At 39.3% G+C, this 21,694-nt stretch overlaps 1 protein-coding gene across 1 annotated transcript in view; it reads right to left on the minus strand.

Annotated features, from left to right (window-relative positions):
• Positions 1–387: 387 nt before the first annotated feature.
• Positions 388–21,694, minus strand: part of SNAP91 (synaptosome associated protein 91) — a 63,979-nt gene continuing 42,672 nt past the window's right edge. Inside the window, exons 17-30 of the mRNA XM_021546040.3 lie at positions 18,901–19,008; positions 18,123–18,383; positions 17,838–17,915; positions 17,661–17,732; positions 17,107–17,190; positions 16,244–16,327; positions 12,723–12,860; positions 11,298–11,447; positions 9,915–9,945; positions 8,652–8,763; positions 5,631–5,714; positions 5,457–5,561; positions 3,085–3,185; positions 388–1,821 (exon numbers count right to left, since the gene is read on the minus strand). Coding sequence (XP_021401715.3) covers positions 3,093–3,185; positions 5,457–5,561; positions 5,631–5,714; positions 8,652–8,763; positions 9,915–9,945; positions 11,298–11,447; positions 12,723–12,860; positions 16,244–16,327; positions 17,107–17,190; positions 17,661–17,732; positions 17,838–17,915; positions 18,123–18,383; positions 18,901–19,008 — 1,400 coding nt within the window. The 3' untranslated portion in view covers positions 388–1,821; positions 3,085–3,092. The remainder of the gene's footprint in view (positions 1,822–3,084; positions 3,186–5,456; positions 5,562–5,630; positions 5,715–8,651; positions 8,764–9,914; positions 9,946–11,297; positions 11,448–12,722; positions 12,861–16,243; positions 16,328–17,106; positions 17,191–17,660; positions 17,733–17,837; positions 17,916–18,122; positions 18,384–18,900; positions 19,009–21,694) is intronic.

Consider the following 21,694-nt stretch of genomic DNA (forward strand, 5'->3'; position numbering starts at 1 on the left):
CTGGGCACAGCTGAAAACAGCTGGGAATGGCAGCAAGCTGAAATTACTGATGGGGTTATTCAGATACATAAAATAAACTATAAAAAAAAGTCCTCTAGCACACACTTGGTAATTAATTGGCTGCAAAATTGGTGCAATGAGCGCAGAAAGCTGTCAATGTGGCACTTAGGGACATGGATGGGCATGGAGGTGGCAGTGTTATGTTAACAGTTGGACTCTATGATTTTAGATGTCTTTTCCAATCAAAATGATTCTATGATTCTATAAAAATCATTCCCATATGCAGCAGACTCATCAATCAGTATCAGGATCTAAACACATTTTTCCCCTCTCAAAGTATATTATTGTGCTCCACATCTTAATGAGTATGAAACTGGCAACAAGATATTTACTTTGATCAAGGTGTTTATTGCATCTCAGAGGGCACACATGCACTGGGGTTTTTTTGTTTTTTGGGGTTTTTTTTTGTTTGGGATTTTTTTAAACTGAAATACAAAGAAAAGCCATTTTGAAATTAACTTTTTATAGAACTTTCCCATTACAGTGTATGTTATCCCCACAGCAAATTCAGATACAACCACTTTTAATGGTACCATACATTGATTAAATAGTTCATTTGAAAGATTTTAGGTGAATATCTTTCCAACCCAATATGCTTTTACAGAGAACTGCCAAGCCACTTGTAACACTGATCAACAGTGACCTCATTGAAGAGTCAAGATCTTACACCAAGCCATCAGCAGAAACAGTATGAGAACAAATAAAAATTAAAGAAACACAGTATGTACAGTAAAGGGCATGGATCTCTGGATCAGAATTAAATCTAATCACCAATAGTACAAAAGCTACTCACAGCGCATTCGGGGCAATGAGAAAACACTATCCTAAGGCATACACAGGTAAGCACTAAATTAAGAGATGTACGGAAGAACTGAACAGAGATGAGGAACATCACTTGTAATGTTTTGACTACAGATATACCAAAAAGTGCTCTCGTATTTGAAATCCCTTACTGCCAGCACAACTATGGTTGTTTTTTCCCAACTACATGGAGAGAAACTGACCCTTTACTTATTTTCAGTGCATTTAGTAAGAACTGATAAATAGGCCAATTATAAATGCAGAAACTTAAACAACTAAAATAGATTTAAAAATAAAAACAGCAATAAATATGGTATTCCTTTAGATATGATTTTTGATTCTTGGTAAATCATTGAAAAAGTATTTGTTATGGAAGTTTTCCTTTATATTATTTTAAATTATTTTAACATATACAGTGCCACAAAAATAAAACATTTTTTTCACGACAATTGAGATTCCTGTGACTGGAAAAAAAAAAGAGTATTCTGCACAATTTTGTAAATATTTTCTTTACTATTTGTTATTATCACACTATGTTTTGTAACAGATAAAGGAGAAATTGAGTCCTAGGGAAACTTTGGGTGTCCTCAAAAAGTTATATACATTGAAACCTTCAAAAACCACAGACATTGCTCCAAATGGCTCACCAAACAACAGCTGCATAATCTGCCCCTGTGGGATAGGTTCAGAAAAGCACTAGAAGGCATCAGAAACATACATCCATTGTTTAAATTGTAAAACACAAATAACCCAAGTACACAAATTTCGAGAGAGTAGGGATAACAGCTAAGGTAGTACACATTCCTAATGTTCACTTTCACAGCTGTGCTACACGTTTCAGGAGGAAGAGAAAGTCTGAGTAAGCACTGGGTTTGGTACTGGTGGCTCACTGAGAAACTCTGAGCATCCATTTGTAGTCTCCAAACTCACGTTTTTAGCATCCAGTCAGAAAAAACGCAGCTGTGAATATAGAAAAGTATTAGATGAAAACCGATATAACGAGTTAGTAAAGCATGTTCTACTAAGAGCACAAAATCTGCTCATCTCTTCACACCTCAAAGGATTTACCATCAGATTCTAGTGAAGTATCAGTCTTCCCAGAGCCAGTTATGAATCTCTCTATTACAAATACAAGTTGAAAGCAGTGATTCCCAGCAGTGGTGTATCTCCCTCCATTCCTGGCTGTCTCTGCCAAGTGCCAGGTACACCTCTCTGGGGCTGGAATTTGGAGAAGGGTGAAGTAGGACTGGGAGATGCCTGCTAAGAGCAGCCTGAATCACTTCTGCCAGCTCCAATGCAGAGTGGGCTCAGAACAAATTTTAGAATTAAGCTCTAGGAAGGGAGAAAAGTGACTCATGAAGAAGGCTTTAAAGCTATATAATGATTGTCCTCTCCTCACCTTATTCTAGACACATTATTCTAGTCTTAGTTATAAAATGCATACCTTATTTCTGCATTATTATTTTTTAATTTGCTTAAGCATTTAATTCAATTTTATATTCCTACTTAGCCCTCCAGAACCATCAAAATTATGTTTTGGCCTTTATTTCCTTCCATTATGCAGTAATGTTTTCTTTTCTTATCCTCCATTTACTCCTCTGTTCTTCCCCATTGTTGCTCTGCATAGCACTGCTCAGGATGTCATAGCTTTAGCATTCAGAAAAGCAGTGCCTTGAAAAATTGTATGTCAGGGTAGAACATTAGCTGGCAGCAGTAAAAAGCTGCAAACAACTTTCCCTTGATGACAAGAATATATAAGTTTTTCTCCTTTTTACACCTTCATACCTATGAAACCAAATCTGTTTCAATACCCACAAGACTGGAAGAAGCCTCTTCGGCACCATTTCCCCTCATCCCAGAATTTGTACTCTGCTATCATTCTATGTGTTTCAGTAATATCTTCAAGAAAATACCCAAACATGAATGCTTGGACTAAATGGAAACAAGGAAAAAATGGAAGCTATGCATTGAAAATACTTTTTTCTTTACAAAAAGCAACTGTCAGAAAAAGTTATCTGTGAATCAGGATTCCAGGCTAAAGTTAAGAGTGTGGACAGAGAATTTGTTTTTTTTGTTTTTTTTTTTTTTTTTGTTTTTTTTTTTTACAGTGCATGTTTCTAGCGCTGCAGCTGCGATTTTATCTGTCATATTCAACCTAAACAACATCTGTGTGCTAGACATGTACCACAGTGTGACATGCTCAAGGAGGCAGCCACAGAATACCTTATCGTTTACAAGAAATCCTTGATGTTAAGATCCGCTAATGGGTCCTTTGTTGGAGGTTTCTTGGGGCTCTGAGTAGCAGGAGTTGGGCTTGGAGAAAGCTGACAGACACCAGCCAGGAAGGCAGGAAAAAAACAAAGCAGACAAGAATACACAAGCATTAGATAGGCACACAAGCACATTGCAAGCATAAAAAGTTCTCATTTGTCTGCAAGTCCAGCCATTTTGCTCAAGCATTGTACTACAGGGTTAAAAATGCTTGGCAGGTTTAGTGGATAGGGCTGTAGACACTGCAGATCCTAATTAGCACAGCTTGAGATCACTCCCTCCCTGTTAATCAGAATGGTGTTAGAATCTTCAACCCAGACAGGAGAGACAATTGTTAGATGTTAAAGACCGAGGTTCAGAGCAAGCAGAGTGCATCCTGCAGGGTACGACTGAAAATCCCTGTTACCATCAGTTAAGTACAAATTATTTGACACTGGTAATGTAAATAAGAGTCCAAAGCAAACTGTAAATATGACTAGATCATATTATGTTCCTCCTTTGATAGGTACAAAAATCATAATTCCATAGAAAACATCAGTTTTGAAGTTCCATGCAAAACTTCTGACTATAGTGGTCAAATGATTCTCCCACTCTGTCATTACTCCTCCCCATTCCTACTTCAACTCAGGGCACAAGAGGTATTTTATATGTAGCCCCAGCACCTTGATGACCACTCTTTCAGAAAAAAAAAAAATCTGTGTCTCATCATAATATTCTTGGTAAGTGCAGAGATAGCTTAAAGTAGGAGGAAAACCAAGACTAAGTATATTCTTAGAGAACTTTCAAGTTCTTTCTATTTTTACACAGAAAACCTTGACAAGCTTCATTGGGAATATAGTTCCCTACATAAAAAAGTGTGGTTTGGTATATGTTGATTACTTAGCACTTGCAAGGGTAGCCTGGTTTCCAGGGTTGCCAGTGAGATTTTACAGCTGCAACATCAACTTCCATCTCTTCCTTACTTGAAAGGCAAGAAAGACTTCTAACTCACAAAGAGAAAAATACTACAGCTAAATAATTTCCTGCATCTCCTCTGGAAAGGCTTTTTCTTTTTAGTGTTATTACAAACCACACTCTATTTGAAGTAATAGCCTGGGACAGGTGTTACAGCTTATGCTGCACCACCTGCTGAGTGTAGCTGTAGTAAATTTTGGTAGGCTGTGAACAGAATAGCAGTGCCTGAGAGTTCCACTTGGAGCTTTATTCAAATATCCTCCAAAACCAGATCTTGGATGTAGTTAGCTGTAGGAGACTTTTCAAACCTGTTCCATTGGACTCATACAAGGCAACTGAAAAAAAATCCAGGTGGTTCCTGTGATTTGCTGCAAGGAGGCAGCTGAGCCTTGACGACATCTGTAAGAGGCCGTCTGAAGACCCTCACTCATTTGCCTGTCGATTGCCATGAGCAGGAACTCCCTTCCCCCTCTGCAATTCCGGCTTGGAGAAGGCAACAGGGCAGGTGCAGCCGCTGCACCATTACGTTGCTGTTCTCAATGAGGCCCGGCAAGAACTTGGCAAGGAGTTGGCAAGGACTTGGTGAAGACCCAGCATGGACCCAGCATGGAGCGGCCTGCTGCAATTCCTGCTTCACTCTCCACCTTTAAGCCAAATGAACTGTTGGGGTGACCCTGGTGGTCTCTCACTGAAGACCCCTCATCTGCCTCACTACCACCATGACAGACGGAGATCAAAAACCCTCTCCCCAAGGACTGAGACTGAGACCCCTACCACAAAGAGTGGGGTGGGGGGAGGATGACCTGACCTGTTCTTCTCCAGTAACTTCAATGGACTTATTATTGATTGTGTTTGTTCAGCCTGGATGATTTTCTGTAGATACACCTGTTCCCCCCATAGCAATTTCAATAGACTCTTATTGTTCTGCCTGTTCCCCCCTTTTCCCTCTGTGGACTATAACTGGACCTCTGGGTTAGTAGGACTTTGGAGACTCTCCCCAACACAACAAGACGGATCCCCATCGTCCGGACCAGTGAAGACTCCGCCTGTGTTGGTAGCTATTCCCATCCCCCCTTCTCTCTCTCTCTCTCTCTATCCTTCTATTTCCTTTCTGACCCCACTATCGCATTTATTGTTTTGGCCCCTAATAAAGGTACATTTTTTGTGATTAAACTGATAGTCCCCTGGTGTTTGTCTTTTGCACTTTGGGATCGGCTAACGAACCATCACGACACCCCACTATAAGTGGATCGTGACAACATCTCATTTACAGGCCCAGAGCTGGAGTTGAACTGAGATAATGCACACACACGAGATACTTTCTAGAGCCATGGAGAGCAATTAAACGTTTGTGTAGCAGGAACACTCACCTGTACACCAGGGCCAGCGGCGGCTCCAAATGGGGGCCTCATCATCGGCTGCCCGTACATCACCGGCTGCTGGGGCATCATGGGCACCCCGGCACCTGCTGGGGGCTGCAAACCAACACCGAGTCAGCAGGGTCTGGCTGAGGGAAGGAGAGCGCTCTAGCAAAAGAGACTCACCATCCCAAATGCTGCTCCTGGCTGCGGGACAGGTGGAGTACCTCCTGCTGCAGGAACAGCACTTGCTGGAGGCACAGCTCCTGCCTTAAAAAGAAAAAATAAAAAAAACAAGAAAAAGCAAAAGTCTAACAGCAACCATCTGGAAACCACACAGAGTCTCCATCATTCTCAAAGCTGTTCTGGAAAGTAGGACTGTTATGCAGCCTCAAAACCACAATGTTTCAAAGAATGAGAGAAATGAATGAGTCTTTATGCTCAGCTTGTTTCTCCATAAGAAAGCAATGGTGACAGACTTCATTCTCCTCATGAACAGAGTCCATTTACTGACTACAACTCAAAATAGGCCCAAGAAAATGCAGTTTCCTTCTCTTTCTACATAGTGTAAGAAAGCATCCCAATTTTGTAACAGCTAACACACTATGGCACTTATTGTAGCACTGCATTTTAGTAAAAACTTAAGCAGATTGTAAAGCTAAAGGAAATAGCTGCTATAATTAGTTTACAGTGAAGACAAAAATAATTATGCACCAAGATTCATTGAAGTTAAAGGATAAGTTCACACACTTAAACCACAATCAGAACCATTACATACTTTACTACGAACAGTTTAGTTTATCTTGCTATGATTTTCATTCATATGCTTGACTTATGATTTTCATTAAAATAATAAAAGGCAAAAAAAAGGTTATTTTCCCTTACAATTCAGAAAGAGAACTATTAGTTTAGTACTCTGATTGGCTATACAGCACAAGAACACCTTTAAGAAGGCCACCCCACCTCACTTATCTAGCACAGCCTACACATCATTGGCTCCCTTCTGTGTAACTTCCCATGCAGTGTCTCCTTATAGCCTTGAAGGCATCTAAAACTTTCCTTTTCACAGATATATACAATCCAAATTATTAACAACTTTGAAGAGAGGCAGAAAGTATTCAAGGAAGGGATGTAAAAATGGCAGCAGAATTTTATTACTGCTCTTGTATGGCCTAAGCATACTGGCACAATTTCTCAAGCTGTTACATGAACTGTATGTCATGCCTGTGCCTCCACATCCTTACCAGTAACATCCCACAACACCTGAAGAGCAGCTAGCACATTTACACTTCACAGGAGAACTGTTTCTCTGGAGATATGCTAAACTGTACAGTCCACATCTGTGAATGCTGCATTTTAGTGCCCTTGGTTGATCCTTGCTTCCAGACTAAAACATGTCAGTTTCTTAAGAAGCTGGAGACAAGTAAAGATAACCTGTCCCAAGTTCATTTATCCAAACCACTACATCTTCTGGCAAGGAATTTATGAACTCTATCCCAGTCTGAAAGTTTTCTGGGGAGCATTTCAGTTAAAAACTGTACCGTGCTAGCAGAGCCTCCAAACTAAAACCAAGATCTGGACACTCAGGTATGTAAAGCAAGAAACTAAATCACACAGATTAATAACATCAGAATCAGTGATCTGACTGCTTTTACAGAAACCCATTGTAGCACAACATCCAGTCAGGCAGATGCCAAGAAAATGGCCACATAAAGTGAATCTACTCTTGCCTTTAAGCACAAGGTCACTCGAGGGAATGGGGTTTGATGTAATTCTGCTGATTTTAATCCTGGAATTGAAAGGTCACAAGGAAGGGAAGTAGTGACCAGAACTTAAGTGGTTCAACAATGTAATGAATAAAAGCTTCATTTTTTCATTCATATTTATTTTGCCTGCAGACCTGGGTTTCTTTGGTTTCAAAAAGTACCTAAGTGCATGATTTTGAATAAATATATACAACACATGTTTCATGAAATGTTATCAAAACTACTCGGCTTCCCAGAAAGACAAGTTACTTATCAGATGGTAAAATCACTACAAGATCAGACTGATGCTGCAGAAGCTCAAAATTACAGGCAGTACAAGTCATCAGGTAGTTCATATCCAAGTAAAGCAGTAAAGAGATAATTTTCAAGCTTACAGCACAGAAATGGTTAATCACTACTGCCATATTCAACCCACTGGCTGAGAATTGTCTGTTGGACAGATAGTTCAAGAGGAGCCATGTTAGAAGCTTCTAGCTAGTTTTAAAGCCAGCAGTAGTTACTGCAGTGCAGGTGAGGTGCTGTTAGTATCTTCATGTTTAGTAAATGCAGTAAAAGGTCAAAAAAAATTCACTTACACAGTACAGTATTGCCCAGCCTTTCTATTAAGAAAAAAAGTTGGCGTTACAACTAGCATTAAGAGAAGTACAGAGAATTCTTGTGTCTTCCATAGTGCTATGGAACATGCTCAGAGTCATGTCAGCACCTGACTGTGGCAGCAAGGAGCTGAACTGATCATAGTTCCCCTTCAGAGCTCTTTCTTTCCTTTGCCAACCCAACCTCATCCAAATGGAGGCTTTTTAAGCTTTGTGAGACATTTGATGAGATGAGGTATTAGTCCTCTTCAGAATACTTTTGTATCTCACTCATGATCAAGATGCTCTTGTTCCAAGTTTAGATTTTTAGCTCAATTCAATCCTCTTCTCTCAAAATTAGTGCCTTCTGATACTTTTTACAGGGTAATCTTACCTTTTCCAACTGCTTTACCCTGCTAAATAAGCTACTCACTCCTGATCTAACATCAGGTACTAGATCAGTATCAATACTGTGTAGTCTTTTGATCTACTTCATCCACTAAAACTTGAGGAAAATCTATATATTTTATCTCCTTATAGTACATCAGCTTTGGATCAATAGTGTTTTATGTTGGGCACTTGACCTGGGCCTGATCCTGGACAGACCTTGGAAATGCCCACAGGTATAAAATGTACAGGTAGAGCAATACCTTGATACACACACTAGTGTATTTTTCATTTGCTACTCAATGGTTTATTCAGCTGGAAATCTGTTCTTAAAAAATGTGACTTGAAATACTCATTATAATTTACACAGAAGCAATCTCTTTAGCCTCAATAGAGTGGAGCAGACCCTACAAGTATGTTTGCACAGTCTCATCAAATATTGGAAGTCCAATACCAGTGCTATCTATGGATTAATCACCTACCAAAGGACCACCTGGGACACCACCAGTTGACCATGTTGCAGGTGCTACTTTTGGCTGCCAGTTTGCTCCTCCTGTTAACTTTTTCTCTCCAGCATTCCACTGAAGGTCTCCCCTAACAGAGAGGGAGAGAGGCAGGCTATTATTTGCATACTTCCACAGTGAAAACGAAAACCAGTTGCAGCATACATTAGCATTAGATGTGCAGCTACATTAGCTTATGGTGTATGCAGTTATTAACAGAAAGATATACTTTTAGTGACACTCAGTTTCAAGGGTTGTTAGCAGTAGACACCAGAACACTTTAAACTGAAGTCAGTTACATGGTTATGGCCTTTGTGGTGAGAATTAAAGAGAAGTTTTACTTAGTATTGACTGAAGGTGACACATCATATATACCCTTGCAAGTAGGAAGAGGGACTGCTACTGCCTATTTTACTGGGGCCAGGCAGGACAGCTGCCTGCTAGATGTCTTTGAAAGGCCATTTCAGTGCTGGAAGTCTTGCTCAGACAGCTGAAGAAGAAAAGCATTCAGTTCTGCAAAAAGTTGATAGATACAAGAGAAACAAATCATTCATAGAATAAAAGGGCTGCTGAAAAACCAGGTTTTGTTACAGGCTGCTCTACCCAGAATAAAATACGCCATTAGAACAAAGTAGATTGAAGGAAGTCACATTTTGAGGCTAAACCTCATGATGTGTTTGTACATATCCCTCCCATCATCTCCACACAGGAATAAAACATTTTGAAGTCTTGCATAAAGAGGAAGGCTCAGGGCATAAGCAAGAAGTTAGATTAGGAAGATAAAAAATAAACGCAATGTTATAAGTATTTCTTTTTGCAAAAAGAAGCTTATCGCTGCATGGAATGAACCTCTTTTCTATTTTGGAAGTATTTCAATGCCTACACAGTAAGTACATCCAGTATCTGTAAAACTGTAAATAAACTATTACATATTAGCATAGATTACTGAGGGGAGCTATACAAATATATATTACCTGGACTATTTGTTCATTATAAACTATTTGGAAATCAGACAATAATTTACGGAAAAAATATTTCTAACATTCAGATTAAAGACAGTAATTTTGTAAGTTATATCAGGAACATTGAACCTGTACAGAATGGAATACTTCAGAATTTTCCTGGATAGGGAGGTCAGGGCATATAAGCAATTCATTGTTACTTAATAAACACTGAAATAGATGTAGTGCTTTACAGCAGAGTAGAAAACTTCCTTTTACCTTTAAGCAAAGTTGAACTTACTTTTTAGAAGTAGTACCAGAAATTCCAAGATCTGAAAATTATAAAAAAAAAAGGAAATAAAAAAGAAACCACATGTTTGGAAAATTGAAGCATGTCAAAGCAACAGGTTACATTTCATTGCATTAGGGCCTATCAAGAAAAAATAAGTTTTGGCTGTCTTCATTTAGACAGCATCAGAGGACTGGCCACGTCTACCTATTCTTCAGGACAAACATCTGAGAAACCCTGCAGATGTCTTGCACTTGAGAAAGTAATTTTTGCTTCAAAAGCAAACCACAGTAAATATATGTAGGCCAAAAAGTTCTAAGCTATTTAAGAGCACCCAGCTATTTACCATGAATGGCAAGACTAGTTTCTGCTCCTCATTACACATGCAGAAATAAAAAGCTGTACTGTACATACACATAAATGTGGACATTGCCTGTAAGTTTGCACTGTTTTACCTGCTCTGTCATACATAGAAACTCCAAATAGTTTCTTTAATTACCCTTTGGAAGAAGTCTTAAGTTAAATTTTAAAGAGTACTCTTCTCACAGGATCATTTTAAGTCCTATAATTCAGAAATTGCTGTTTGATTTTCTCCTCCAAACTTGGATATAGCAGATGACTTGCAGAAGACATTTCAAGGGATTAAGAGTGTTGTTGACTTCTAGGCACAGTATTTTCCCCCACATCTAACAGCCATGTCTGCATCATAAGATCAGTTACATCTTTGTTGTGGTGTGTTTACATATACTAAGGGAGTATACATTTTATCCAACTTCAGCAGGATTACACCTTAGCCTAGGTGAGCTTCTGTTAGGTTTTTTTGAGGGGGCTGCAGCTACTGATCTCTAATTACAAAGGCTCTAGCCCTTTTTTGTACTAGGGGAAAGTACATATTTAAGTTTAGCATTTTAAGAATGCTTGGCACGTTCTCTGCCCTGAAAGAAGGCCTGCTCTTGAGTGCACTCATCATTCCACTGTTACTCCTTCTCTCATTAAACATGAAGTCAGCTACTTGTGTCCACCAGCTTTGCTGCTTAAACTGCCATCAGACACTTTGGACAATTTTCACCTTTCCACCTATTAGAGAGGGGCACATCCATTAAGAGTCTGATGTTCCTCTGAAACGTAGCTGGGATGATCAGACATTAAAAATCACACCTACCAAACAAATGCCATTATTTGACTCAGATCCTGGGCTCCAAGAAGGACAAACCCAGACTAAGTGAATCAGCTATCTGAACCAAGCCTTATTCCTGCTGATAGCTTCCCCAGTTTCCACAGCAGAACAGGAGGACACTGAAGCGAGCTAGAATAGACAGGTAGTTGCTCCATGGAAAAGCAACATGCATGCTTAAAATCAACATGCACTACTTAAAACCAAAATTTGTCACTTACTGCCTACTAAGTTTGCAAGAGATGAATCAAGATCACTTCCAAGGCCTTTGCTCGCTGCAGCAGCAGGGACTGTTGCTGTGGCTGCAGGTGCTACAGGTTGACCAGAAGGAACCATAGTTGGCATAAGAAGATCACCTAAGCCATCAAACACTGGAAGTGAAAGGAAAGTGAGTTAGAACAGCAGCTGTGATCAAAAATGCACTGCCTGCTACTCTGCTGTTGCTCAACGATTATAGCACAGACAGCCACACCACAACTCTTACCAAAACACCATTTGACATTAAAAGTAATGCCAACAAGGGCATGCATGTCATTTTACTAGACACTGAATGTACAGTAATCCTCAAAAAACTATACCAATGAAAACTAATATGAGAAGACATGCCTAAAAGGGATTTAATTGGAGCATTGAATCTACATAGATACAGCACCACTTCCACATGACACTATTTTTCTTACAACCATCCTTACAGAGATGTCAGATACACACACATTTGTCAGGAGATATTCATTTAAAAGTTTTTAAAATGAACATCTTGCTGCAAACACCAGTCAGAATTACTGTGGCAAGGGCAGTTTTATACCTTGACATCTCACAGCAACAGGATTGGCAGTCTCAAGATGTTACTATTCACTTGCAAGCAGCAGGGAATCAGGAAAACCTATTAACATCTTATGAGATCAGAAGGAACCAGAACCATTTTCCTTAGTCCAGTCATCTAACTCAGAAGTACATTTTTTAGATCCCTTGAAGTCAAACTGCTTGGTACATCTCATGCCTGAGTTCTATCTTCTGATCTGTATTTGAGGTACATGCTAATGTTAAGTCAACAGGGAGGGGTAGCATGTGCACTGGCAAGCAACCAAATAACCAAGCAGCAGTACTATTTCCATCTTTTTTTCTTGTACGGTTGTAGAACTCACCAATTTTAAGTTTGTAGCAAGGACCCAGCATGAAAAATATAGAATGGAAGAGATGCAAACAAAATGATAGCAGTGATAAAAGTTTAAGCTTATAGTCAGGCAAAGAACTCTAGGGCAGTTTCTGTTGTGTGTACCCTCAGGTGCCATGCAGGCTCCAGAGCACCATCAGAAGCAGAAGCAGAAGAGGGCATGATTTGCCTGTATACTTGATTTACAGAGTAGAGTTTTCCCAGTTTGTGTAATTTCTGATTCATGCTATCAAGCACATGCAAGGATGATGTGTACACTAGTTTGTTTTTTACTGACATGGTAGAATAAAAAATGGGTAGAGAGAGCTCTTGGTAACACACCAGCCTTATCACCACCCTGAGGTTCTTCCAGTAAGAAAGAAAAATGAGGTCACTGATATTGCTTGTACTCAGAGCCTAAATATGGTGTCATAAACTTATCTACCACACAAAACATATTCAAAAATTCACAGGAAGAAACCCTGTAGCTCACCTGATGCATCAAATGAACTGCCAGTTGTTGGAGCTGTTGTCCCAAAAGCTGCATCAAAGTTAGGCTGCAGTAATCCAGTTTGAGCTGGAGTGACTGGGGATGGAGATGGAGAGGGAGCAATAAAGGAACCTCCAAAGCCTTTAAAAAACACATAAGAGAGGTGAGGACATTAGAGTTAGCTTTGTTAGACTGTGTTTACCAAAACCTCATTCTATAGAGGGTGGAATAATAAAGACAATTCTTACTAGACCATTTTAAAATAAAGAATATTTCAGCAGTCTATGTGAGCTTCCCTATGTTTATTAGGCCTACTTCAGTATAATGGAACCAAGAGGCTCTCATAACCTAAATCCTAACCCACAGCAAGTCTCCTGCTCACAGTAGCTAACCCTGAATATGAAAAAACACACTGGCATCAGAGATCTGCCCTCATCTCGCCACAGTTTGTTCTTGACATGAGTTTGTCATGGAATAATATAGGTTGGAAGGGATCTCTGGAGGTCAGCCAGCCACACATCCTGTTTAAAGTCAGTCTAATCAAATCAAGTTGCCCAGATATTTGCCTTAGCACCTCCAAGAGGAGCTCTTACTGGCTCTCTGGGTGGCCTGTTTTCATATCAGACCATTACAGTATTTAATGAGTTTCCCACACACATTTCCTTTTTTCACTATCTTTGTGCATTTCCAAGAAGAACCTCCTCTGCATACTCCTGCGAGTTTAGACATCTATAAGCATCTTTGGCCTTTTCAAGGCAGAATGAGCCCAGTTCAGCCTCTTTGCTTATGTCATATGCACAAGTCACTATCTCTGTGGCTCTCTGCTGAGCTCACTCTGGTATGCTCCACATCAAGAGATTCTCTAATACATTCCAGACTACCCATGCCCAGCTGCATTCCCTATCTCCCTTCCAAAACGTACTATGGTGGTTCCAGTCGCCCTAGTGCCAGAGCTTGTCATAGTGATGCTTTCTCCAGATGCCTAGAAGAGGCTTCCTCTACTTGCCTCTTCTAGGTGGTCTGCAGCAGAGACCTGCTAAAACACTAGATCATCACCTGCCCACTTGCCCAAGGCAAAGCTCTGTGCATTAAACTATCTACACAAAAGTACTAATCTCCACAGAACCAGATCAGAAGCAGGTTGAACAGATCCAGGGATGACAAATACACTGCAGCAATTCCTAAAGGGGAGCCATCTAAAGAGGCTGTCTTTCCACATCCTGAGGGAGAACAAGGAGCCTGGCAGAAAGGATGAGCCAATATCCTTTAATAAGATTCTGTTTAGAAAGTTCTGTAAGCTTTTGCAAAGCCCCATAAAGTGTCTGTTTTTCCAGCTACAGAAGAAAGGACTCCCCAGCTGCTGATTTGTATCATCACTGGTTTTAATCTGATGGCTTTTTGACTTGTGCAATTTAAGAGGAACACCAGGCACAGGAGCCATAAAAATTCTTTAAAGAACCAAGTTCCTAGGTGTCTAGAGATTGCACAAGACCCCTGGAAAGCCTGAGTTAGATGTGTTGTCTGGACACCTCCAACTGCCTGATTTTGAGGTTGCTTTTACACAGTCAGGTAAAATTTCATATAACAAGATGTTATTTGCATACATACTAGGGCATACAAGCACACAGTTTAACTGGATAGAAAGATCTAGAAGGGAAAATGGCTAGAATGCTTTATTTATCAGCATAATTCTGATTTTGTCTGTGAAAGGCTTAGGGTAGGAAAAAATTGATTCAAAATTTCCCAAGCAAGCCAAGAAAGGGCAGGAACTCATTTGACAGCAGAACATATAAGACAATTATGAATAGTAAGTATACTCATAACATTATGTATATAAACACTTAGTACAATCAAACACTCATAAACCATGAAGGACAAGCCTTCACCCATGATATGAACTACAGACACTCTTAAATTTAAAACTGGATTACACTGCAGGCTATACATCTGCCATTATCTAGAGTGAACAAATGCTTAGCAATATGCTGCAATGTTTATAGACTCCCTCTGTCTGCCAAAAAAAAAAATCAAATCTACTTGGAGCCCTTTGGAATGTATATTCAAAACATAAATAAAATAAATTTTTAAAAACCATCTATTCACCTCAACTGCTTCAGGCCTGCTTAAGTATTTAGACTTAGAACATCCCTTTTATAATTTAGGTTTTGATTTAATGCAACTCATCAGATTCAGAGTGCACATTGCTGAGGTTTAAAGCCATCTGGAGCACAATTCCTGCTTGTATTTAAGTTTAGTTACGGATAATGACAAAATATTTTGTACTGTAATGTTTGCATAAGGAGAATTAGCTTCTGTCCAACAACCTCATTGCAGCTGAAAGTCTCCTGATAGTACATGTAACTGCAAAATACAATAATGTTCCAGAATCTATTAGTTAAAACTTGATGAATGGCCCTAAGCCATCTAAAAACTAATACAAAGACCTGTTGAAGCAATATGAAAAAAAAAAGTAGTCTTCCACCTTAAAATCTGAAGCAGTCTGTCCTAAAGCTTTAGCATGTGTTTACACATTATGTCCCAATTTAAGAATCTGGCTTGCTGATTGAGAATGGATGTATGCCTTACTATAATCTAGACAACTTCTTCCTTCCTGTGGCCCAGCTAGACAATGTCCACACTTTGAGAAGGTACTTGAAAATGTAGTCATAACTACCCACCAATTCTACAAATTGTGGTGGTTTTGGCTGGGGAAGCATTAATTTAAATCATGACACAAATTCCCCTTTCAGAAACATAGGGGAATTTAAGACAAGTCTTCTACAAACCAGAAGTGCATGTGTTGGGATTTTGCCCTCTACAAACTTCAAACTGGGATGGGGACAAGTCACACTATTTAACTCAGCCACTACAATACATGGTATAGCATGAATTTTGGAGAGTAGTACACAAAGAATTAAGCTGAAGCTGCTTACCTGCAGGATGCAGACTAAAATAATAAAGTTATCCAACCTTTGATAGAGGGTGTGCCAGTGATGAGAGAACTCATCTCACCCAGTATAAGGAGAGGGTCTCTATCACTTTCTGTCCTTGTGCTCAGAAAACCATGCTCTTATCATCCCACTCTCCTTGGCTAAATGCAAGACTGCTACCAAGCCACTCGTTCAAACTACTAACATTTAGGTGCTCAACCCAATTAAGAAACCAAATTGAATGAACTCAAAGTTTAATTAGCAGTAAGGAACAAGAAGCATAGACTGAAATATTGCTTAACTTTAATACTGCTACTGCCAAAGAAACTTTATGGAGACACTCATACTCAGTGAACAGTACAGAAAAATAAGGCTGTGTGGGAGGTAGGAAAACAAAGAGCAAGGAAAGAAGATAATGTAGGAAGTTAGCTTATATTTCAGTATATTGCTTCCATTATAAGTCACTCTAGTTTTAATTAAAACATCTAAAGTACTAAGAAATCTTTTGAGTTACACCCGAAGAATATAAAAAATTGCAAACACCATTTCTTAGGATTGCTCTAAAGTAACAAGTTTTTAGAAGTTCTTTATTACCAGCAAGTAGGTCTGCAGAAGCTGAGGAACTAGAAGCAGCCTGGGTAGTGGGCTGGGGTTCAGAAGCACTACTTCCAAAAGCATCTAAAGGGAATTCCAGAAAGCATCAAGAGAAAGTGAGGCATTCAATATTAAATACATAAATTCATCACTTATCAAAAGATGATGAAAGAATAGCCACTTAATACATCAGAAGAAGAAAATGAAACTGCTTGGCTATCCTTATTGCAGAGCAGTACCATGGATGCAAAGTTCAGGTGGAAAAAAGGATGTACAACAAACCAGTACTTGAAAGAAATCTCCTTTATTTGGACCTCTTCTCAGATACAAATCACAGCATTCAAGATGACAAGATGAATGCATGAAATATTTTTCAAGGAATATCTTACTAATGTTTGAAATTCACTGCTTCTAAGCACCACTTCTGTTCTTCAACGTGCCTACAGTTCATTGTGTCCATCCTAATTTCCACCTTGTCAAATTCTGTGATTCAGATATACCCATTTGGAGACAAGTCACCCTCAAAACTTCAGCTGCTTTGAGAAACGGAACTGAGAGGAAACAGCATGACCATGGAGATTAGCAAAGAAGAAAAAGGACAGAGCAGAATTTCACTGGACATCTGAAGAAGAGCCACACATGCACTGACGGGACAGAATGGCAAGTGTCGTGACAACAGAAGGACCACACCGACAGCTTATTTGCAGTTCGTTATGGTGCAAGTTTAAGAACCACAGGTGCCAGACTCAGCCCTAAGGACACACAGAAAAGCTGAGAAGGGGAAACCCACAGTTTTAGCAAAGCAAAGGTAATTGAAATGAAGTGATTTAACTCTGAAGTGGTGAGGAAACAAAAATACCCACCACCAAATAGGTCAATCACACCTGAAGAATCCACCTTTGCTGGAGAGGCAGCGGGTAGAGGAGAGGGGGCTGCAAATGCATCCACTGCAGTAAGCATAGGATAAATAATATTTAGTATCAGCAAGGCAACAGTGATAGCTAAATATTTCAAAGCCATATGGGCTAACCAACAGTTAGTACCAGAGGTTTGGTAAATTCAGATAATAGTCTCCAGAACTGCAAACAGAAAGTGTTACATTTCTCACACAGCAACTGAAAACCACAGTACTTTAAAGAAAACATTGCTTATTAAGCATTTTCTTATGCTTAGAGGAGGATTTGTTCTCTCAACAACCACATCACTTACTTACTGAACTTGCGTCAGCCACTCCATGATTTGCATCTTCAGCAAGTGCACATCTTGTGACCAAAGAAGCAAACCCAAAACTTAATATTTCTTGATATTTTAGTTTAAAGATGCAAATTGGCAGTAAGTTGATTTTTTTTTTTTTAACTTTTGGAAAAAATCCAAACCCAGGAAGTCTGCAGAATGTCCTGTGAAAACAAGCACTCACCAGATAAAAGATCACCAGTGAGAGAACTCTCAGGCACAGGAGAAGCTCCAGGTTGTGGAGATGAAAATGTATCTTCCAGAAATGAAAAAAAGAACAAAAAGTTTAGTGTCATTCAAATCAGTTTACACCATCGCACAGCCTCAAAGCAGCAGAGTATGGGAAGAATTCTCTCTTTACCTGTACCAAAGAGATCTATGCTAGGAGTAGCATCAGGTTTAGGTGCTGCAGGTGCATCAGGAGCAGACTCAAATAAATCTAAGGCCAAGAACACAACACATCTTTAACTCATTTTTGAAAGGCAGGACTGAAAACAGAAGTTTCCAATTTTGCACATCATATTTGAAATTAATAGGCTCTCTGGTTTGAAAGCCTAGCACACGACACGCATGCAACAACGAATTGTTCATTTGGTACTCCTGACAGATCAATCCACCAGAATCAAAGAGTTAAAAACAAAATTACCACCAAATATATCTAGAGCAGGAGGAGCGGAGGTGGTGGCGGTAGCAGAAGTGGTGGCAGTAGTGGTGGTAGTGGCAGTAGCTGTAGTAGCAGTAGCAGCAGCAGCAACAGCAGCAGCTGGAGAAGGAGTTGTTGCAGGAACTGGAGTGGCTGCACTAGTTGTAGGGGTAACTACAGGAACAGCAGTCTCTGTTGGCTTCATAGCAAAGAGGTCCAGCTCAGGAGCAGCCTCTGCACTACCTTCGGATGGGGCAAAGGGGTCTTGTAAAAAGGAGAGGGGAAATATATGTGTATGCATACTTTGGATCAGTGAGGGAGGAAGTCAAGAACAAAGCAACTGTAGGCAATGCACATACTGCAAATACACGCACACACACAGAGGAGGTCGCTCTAACATCTAACTTATGCAGACATGTTACTTCAGTTTTTTTCTAAAATAAAGACTGTCTAAAAGGCTGAGCAGTCTAGTTACTAGAGGGGATAACTTTCAAAGGTTCTTTGACATGGCCAAAAAACCAAATATGACAAGGGACTATCCAGGCTTACAACTCAGCACTGACAGAACTGATCATTACCACTACCAAAGAAACACAAAGTCCCTGGGACTCAGAAACGAGCAGTTTTGTTAAGCATGCTCTTCAGTCTAAAGTTTGTTTTTACCAATTCCAAACAGTATGAAATTTTCAGAAAAACACACTGCCATGTAGTTTAAACAAAAAAAAAAACCAAAACTAAAACAAAAACCAGCAAAAAAAGAGACTAATGACATAAAACCCACCATTTCCTGAACATGCATCAAGAGCTGCTGCTACAGGGGTTGGGGTAGCTGGTGCTGCTGCCCCTTCAGCTGCTGCAGGGGCTTCCCCAGGAGAAGCTGCAAAGGCATCTTGGGTGCAGTTTAAGAACAGAAATTAAAAAAAAAAAAGGAATAAAGAGAAGAAAAATATAGTAAAAGAACCAAGTTAAATTGCACAGGTAGATCCCCTTATACAACATGAATGTAATTACTCCAACAGCAAGACAACTCATGCAGCGCAAAACACTTTGTCTCTCCCCCAACCCCACACAAGCAGGTTCTAGACAGGGTTTGCAGATGGAGCTTCTTGGATTGCCCACAATAAGCACAGTGAGTATAAAAGAAGGCATTATTCTCATTGTATAAGGGTTCAGAGCAGCATGCTCCTGTACTACCCAAAGTTAACTAATTAACAAATTTAGCTTAAGAGCAGATATTAACAACTTGCATGCTCAAAGCCTGTATTACATGTGATTAATCTGCAACTGTAAGTTTACTTGCATAGTGCTTTGCACTGTTATGAATAACAATCCAGTTACTCTGGTAGATATTTGCATCTACCATTTCTAGTCTTTGAGCCAAGTCAGTCATGCAACATCTGAAAAATTGAACTTACTTGTTTCTTAACAGTATTCCAACTGGATCTTTCTGAAGCCATAACGTGATGCATAGGTTATATTTACTCAGCTTGCTTCAAACAGATCAAGATTGTTCATCTTAACTAATGGCTGGCCAGCCATAACCTGTCTTTTGTTTTGATCTTTCAGGATCACTTCTAGGCCAATCAGCCAAGTTGGAGAAAGTGACTAGTTTGGGGTTTTGAAATGACTTGCTCATTAGTTTTTTTTTGTTGCTGTTTTTGGGGTTTTTTTTTTAATTTTTTTTGTTTGCCACTTGCTCTTTGACTATTTTTTTCCTTTTTGTTTGCCAGTTCCTAAGTGGCATGCTAACATTTCAAGCTATGAACAGCATTATTTCTAAGTTTAAACCAGCATTTGTGCTCTTAATTCTATGAAGTAGTCCTAATGGACAGTGCCATTTGGACTACCCTCATAGGCAAGCATTTTATCTACAAAAAAAGACTGCACAATAAGGAGTAAATACTTCAAGATGCTTGTAAAGGACATTTTTCTACTGCTACAAAAATTAGCAAGTTAAAAAAATCATTTGGGGAATACTGCAATTGCACTGTCAAAGTAGCACAGGAAAAAGCTTAACATGCTTTAACTTGAACGTCAATTTTAAAATGAAAACAACCATTTTAAAAACAAATTCGTGCCAGGAAATCTAAAAAGCTCAAAAGAACATGCATCAAAACTTCAACAGAAGAGAAGAAAGCCCACTGGTCTTGTACAATAGAATTAAAATGAGTTAGTAGCAAAAAAGGCCTGCTAATAAACCATTTCAAATATAATTCTATTTTTCAAGTAACAGGGTTGTTCAAGAACAAAACTGGATGGCAGTTGTCCAAGTAAAAACATTAGAATGAGTCAAACATCCCAGTGCTGTATGTGTGCCAGACACTGGCAGGCACCATATGGAAGGAATTCAGCACAGAACTCCACTGGAGGGTTTTGCATCATCCTGTTTGAGATGATGTTTTGTGTAACATCATGTGTGTTCACTTTTGCACTACAGGGCCAGCTTTCAGATGAAGGGGAACCCTGGGCTCTTTCAAAAAAACATATTTATGCTCACACAAACTTGTAGGCCAACAGCACAGACATTGGTCAACCCTACTAATAATTATTTCCCAGAATGAAAGGATAGACTCCGGATAACATTTAAGGCAGAAATTCAGAATGTATAGAGGCTAGTCACTAGTTCTATGTTGGGATCACTTCAGCCTCAGAGTGATACCTATTCCTGTCCAGATTTAGGCTATTGAACTTCCATGTAACAGTCGCAGATATTCAGGTGGGCACAAGTTCCTTCCAGCCCACAGATGCAAGGAAACAGTTTGGCACCAGCTTTATTTCTTTATGTTTTACTGACACTTCTGAGTAAGGTTCTTGCCAAGCACTGTAAGTTTTTTTTACCATCAGACTTGGGTTAAATGGCAGGTCGGATAAACACCTAAGTTCATACTAGAATCTAAATGAAAAATGTCATAGTAAAAACTTGGAATATTAATTAGTCTGATTAATTCAAGAAATCTATATGAACATAGAGACACATGAACCTGAATAGGTGATCCTACAACTCACAGCTTAAACCAAGGGCTTGCCATTGGGTTTTTCTTAAGTTAATGCTTATTAAGTTCTTTTCAAAAGGCTCTGCTGCTCCAACACAATTGCCCTCTGCTAAAATCTAGCATAACATGCAAAAATTGATACAATTACATCTGCATATTTTATTATTAATAAAAAGGACAGATTCCTTTTTTTCTTCCTCTATATTGGTGTAGTAATGCTAAATTTGGACATTCATCAGCGTAAGATATTTTTCTCCCTTTAAAGAAGTTACTGTATTCTTTATATTTTTCCATCTCCTGTCTAAAAAATGAATTTAGCTTTTGACTTCCAGAATCAAGTAACATATGGTCGTCACTTGATTTTCTTGACATCCTGAAAACTTAACAAGATGTTGCTGAAACCTTTGCAAGTTCACACTGCATGGAACATCTACTAGAAGTGACAGGTATGTATTATGTACTGCATTACACTTGAATGCATAAATATAGTTCTTACTGAAGTAATGTGCAAACAAGGGACTTTCAAATTTGTTAAACACTGAAGTAGTGCTTCAATAGATCTTGTCTGCAGCAAAATAAGTG

Source organism: Lonchura striata, chromosome 3 (genome assembly GCF_050655825.1).
Source record: "Lonchura striata isolate lonStrDom1 chromosome 3, ASM5065582v1, whole genome shotgun sequence".
In the NCBI taxonomy this organism is placed as follows: Eukaryota; Metazoa; Chordata; class Aves; order Passeriformes; family Estrildidae; genus Lonchura; species Lonchura striata.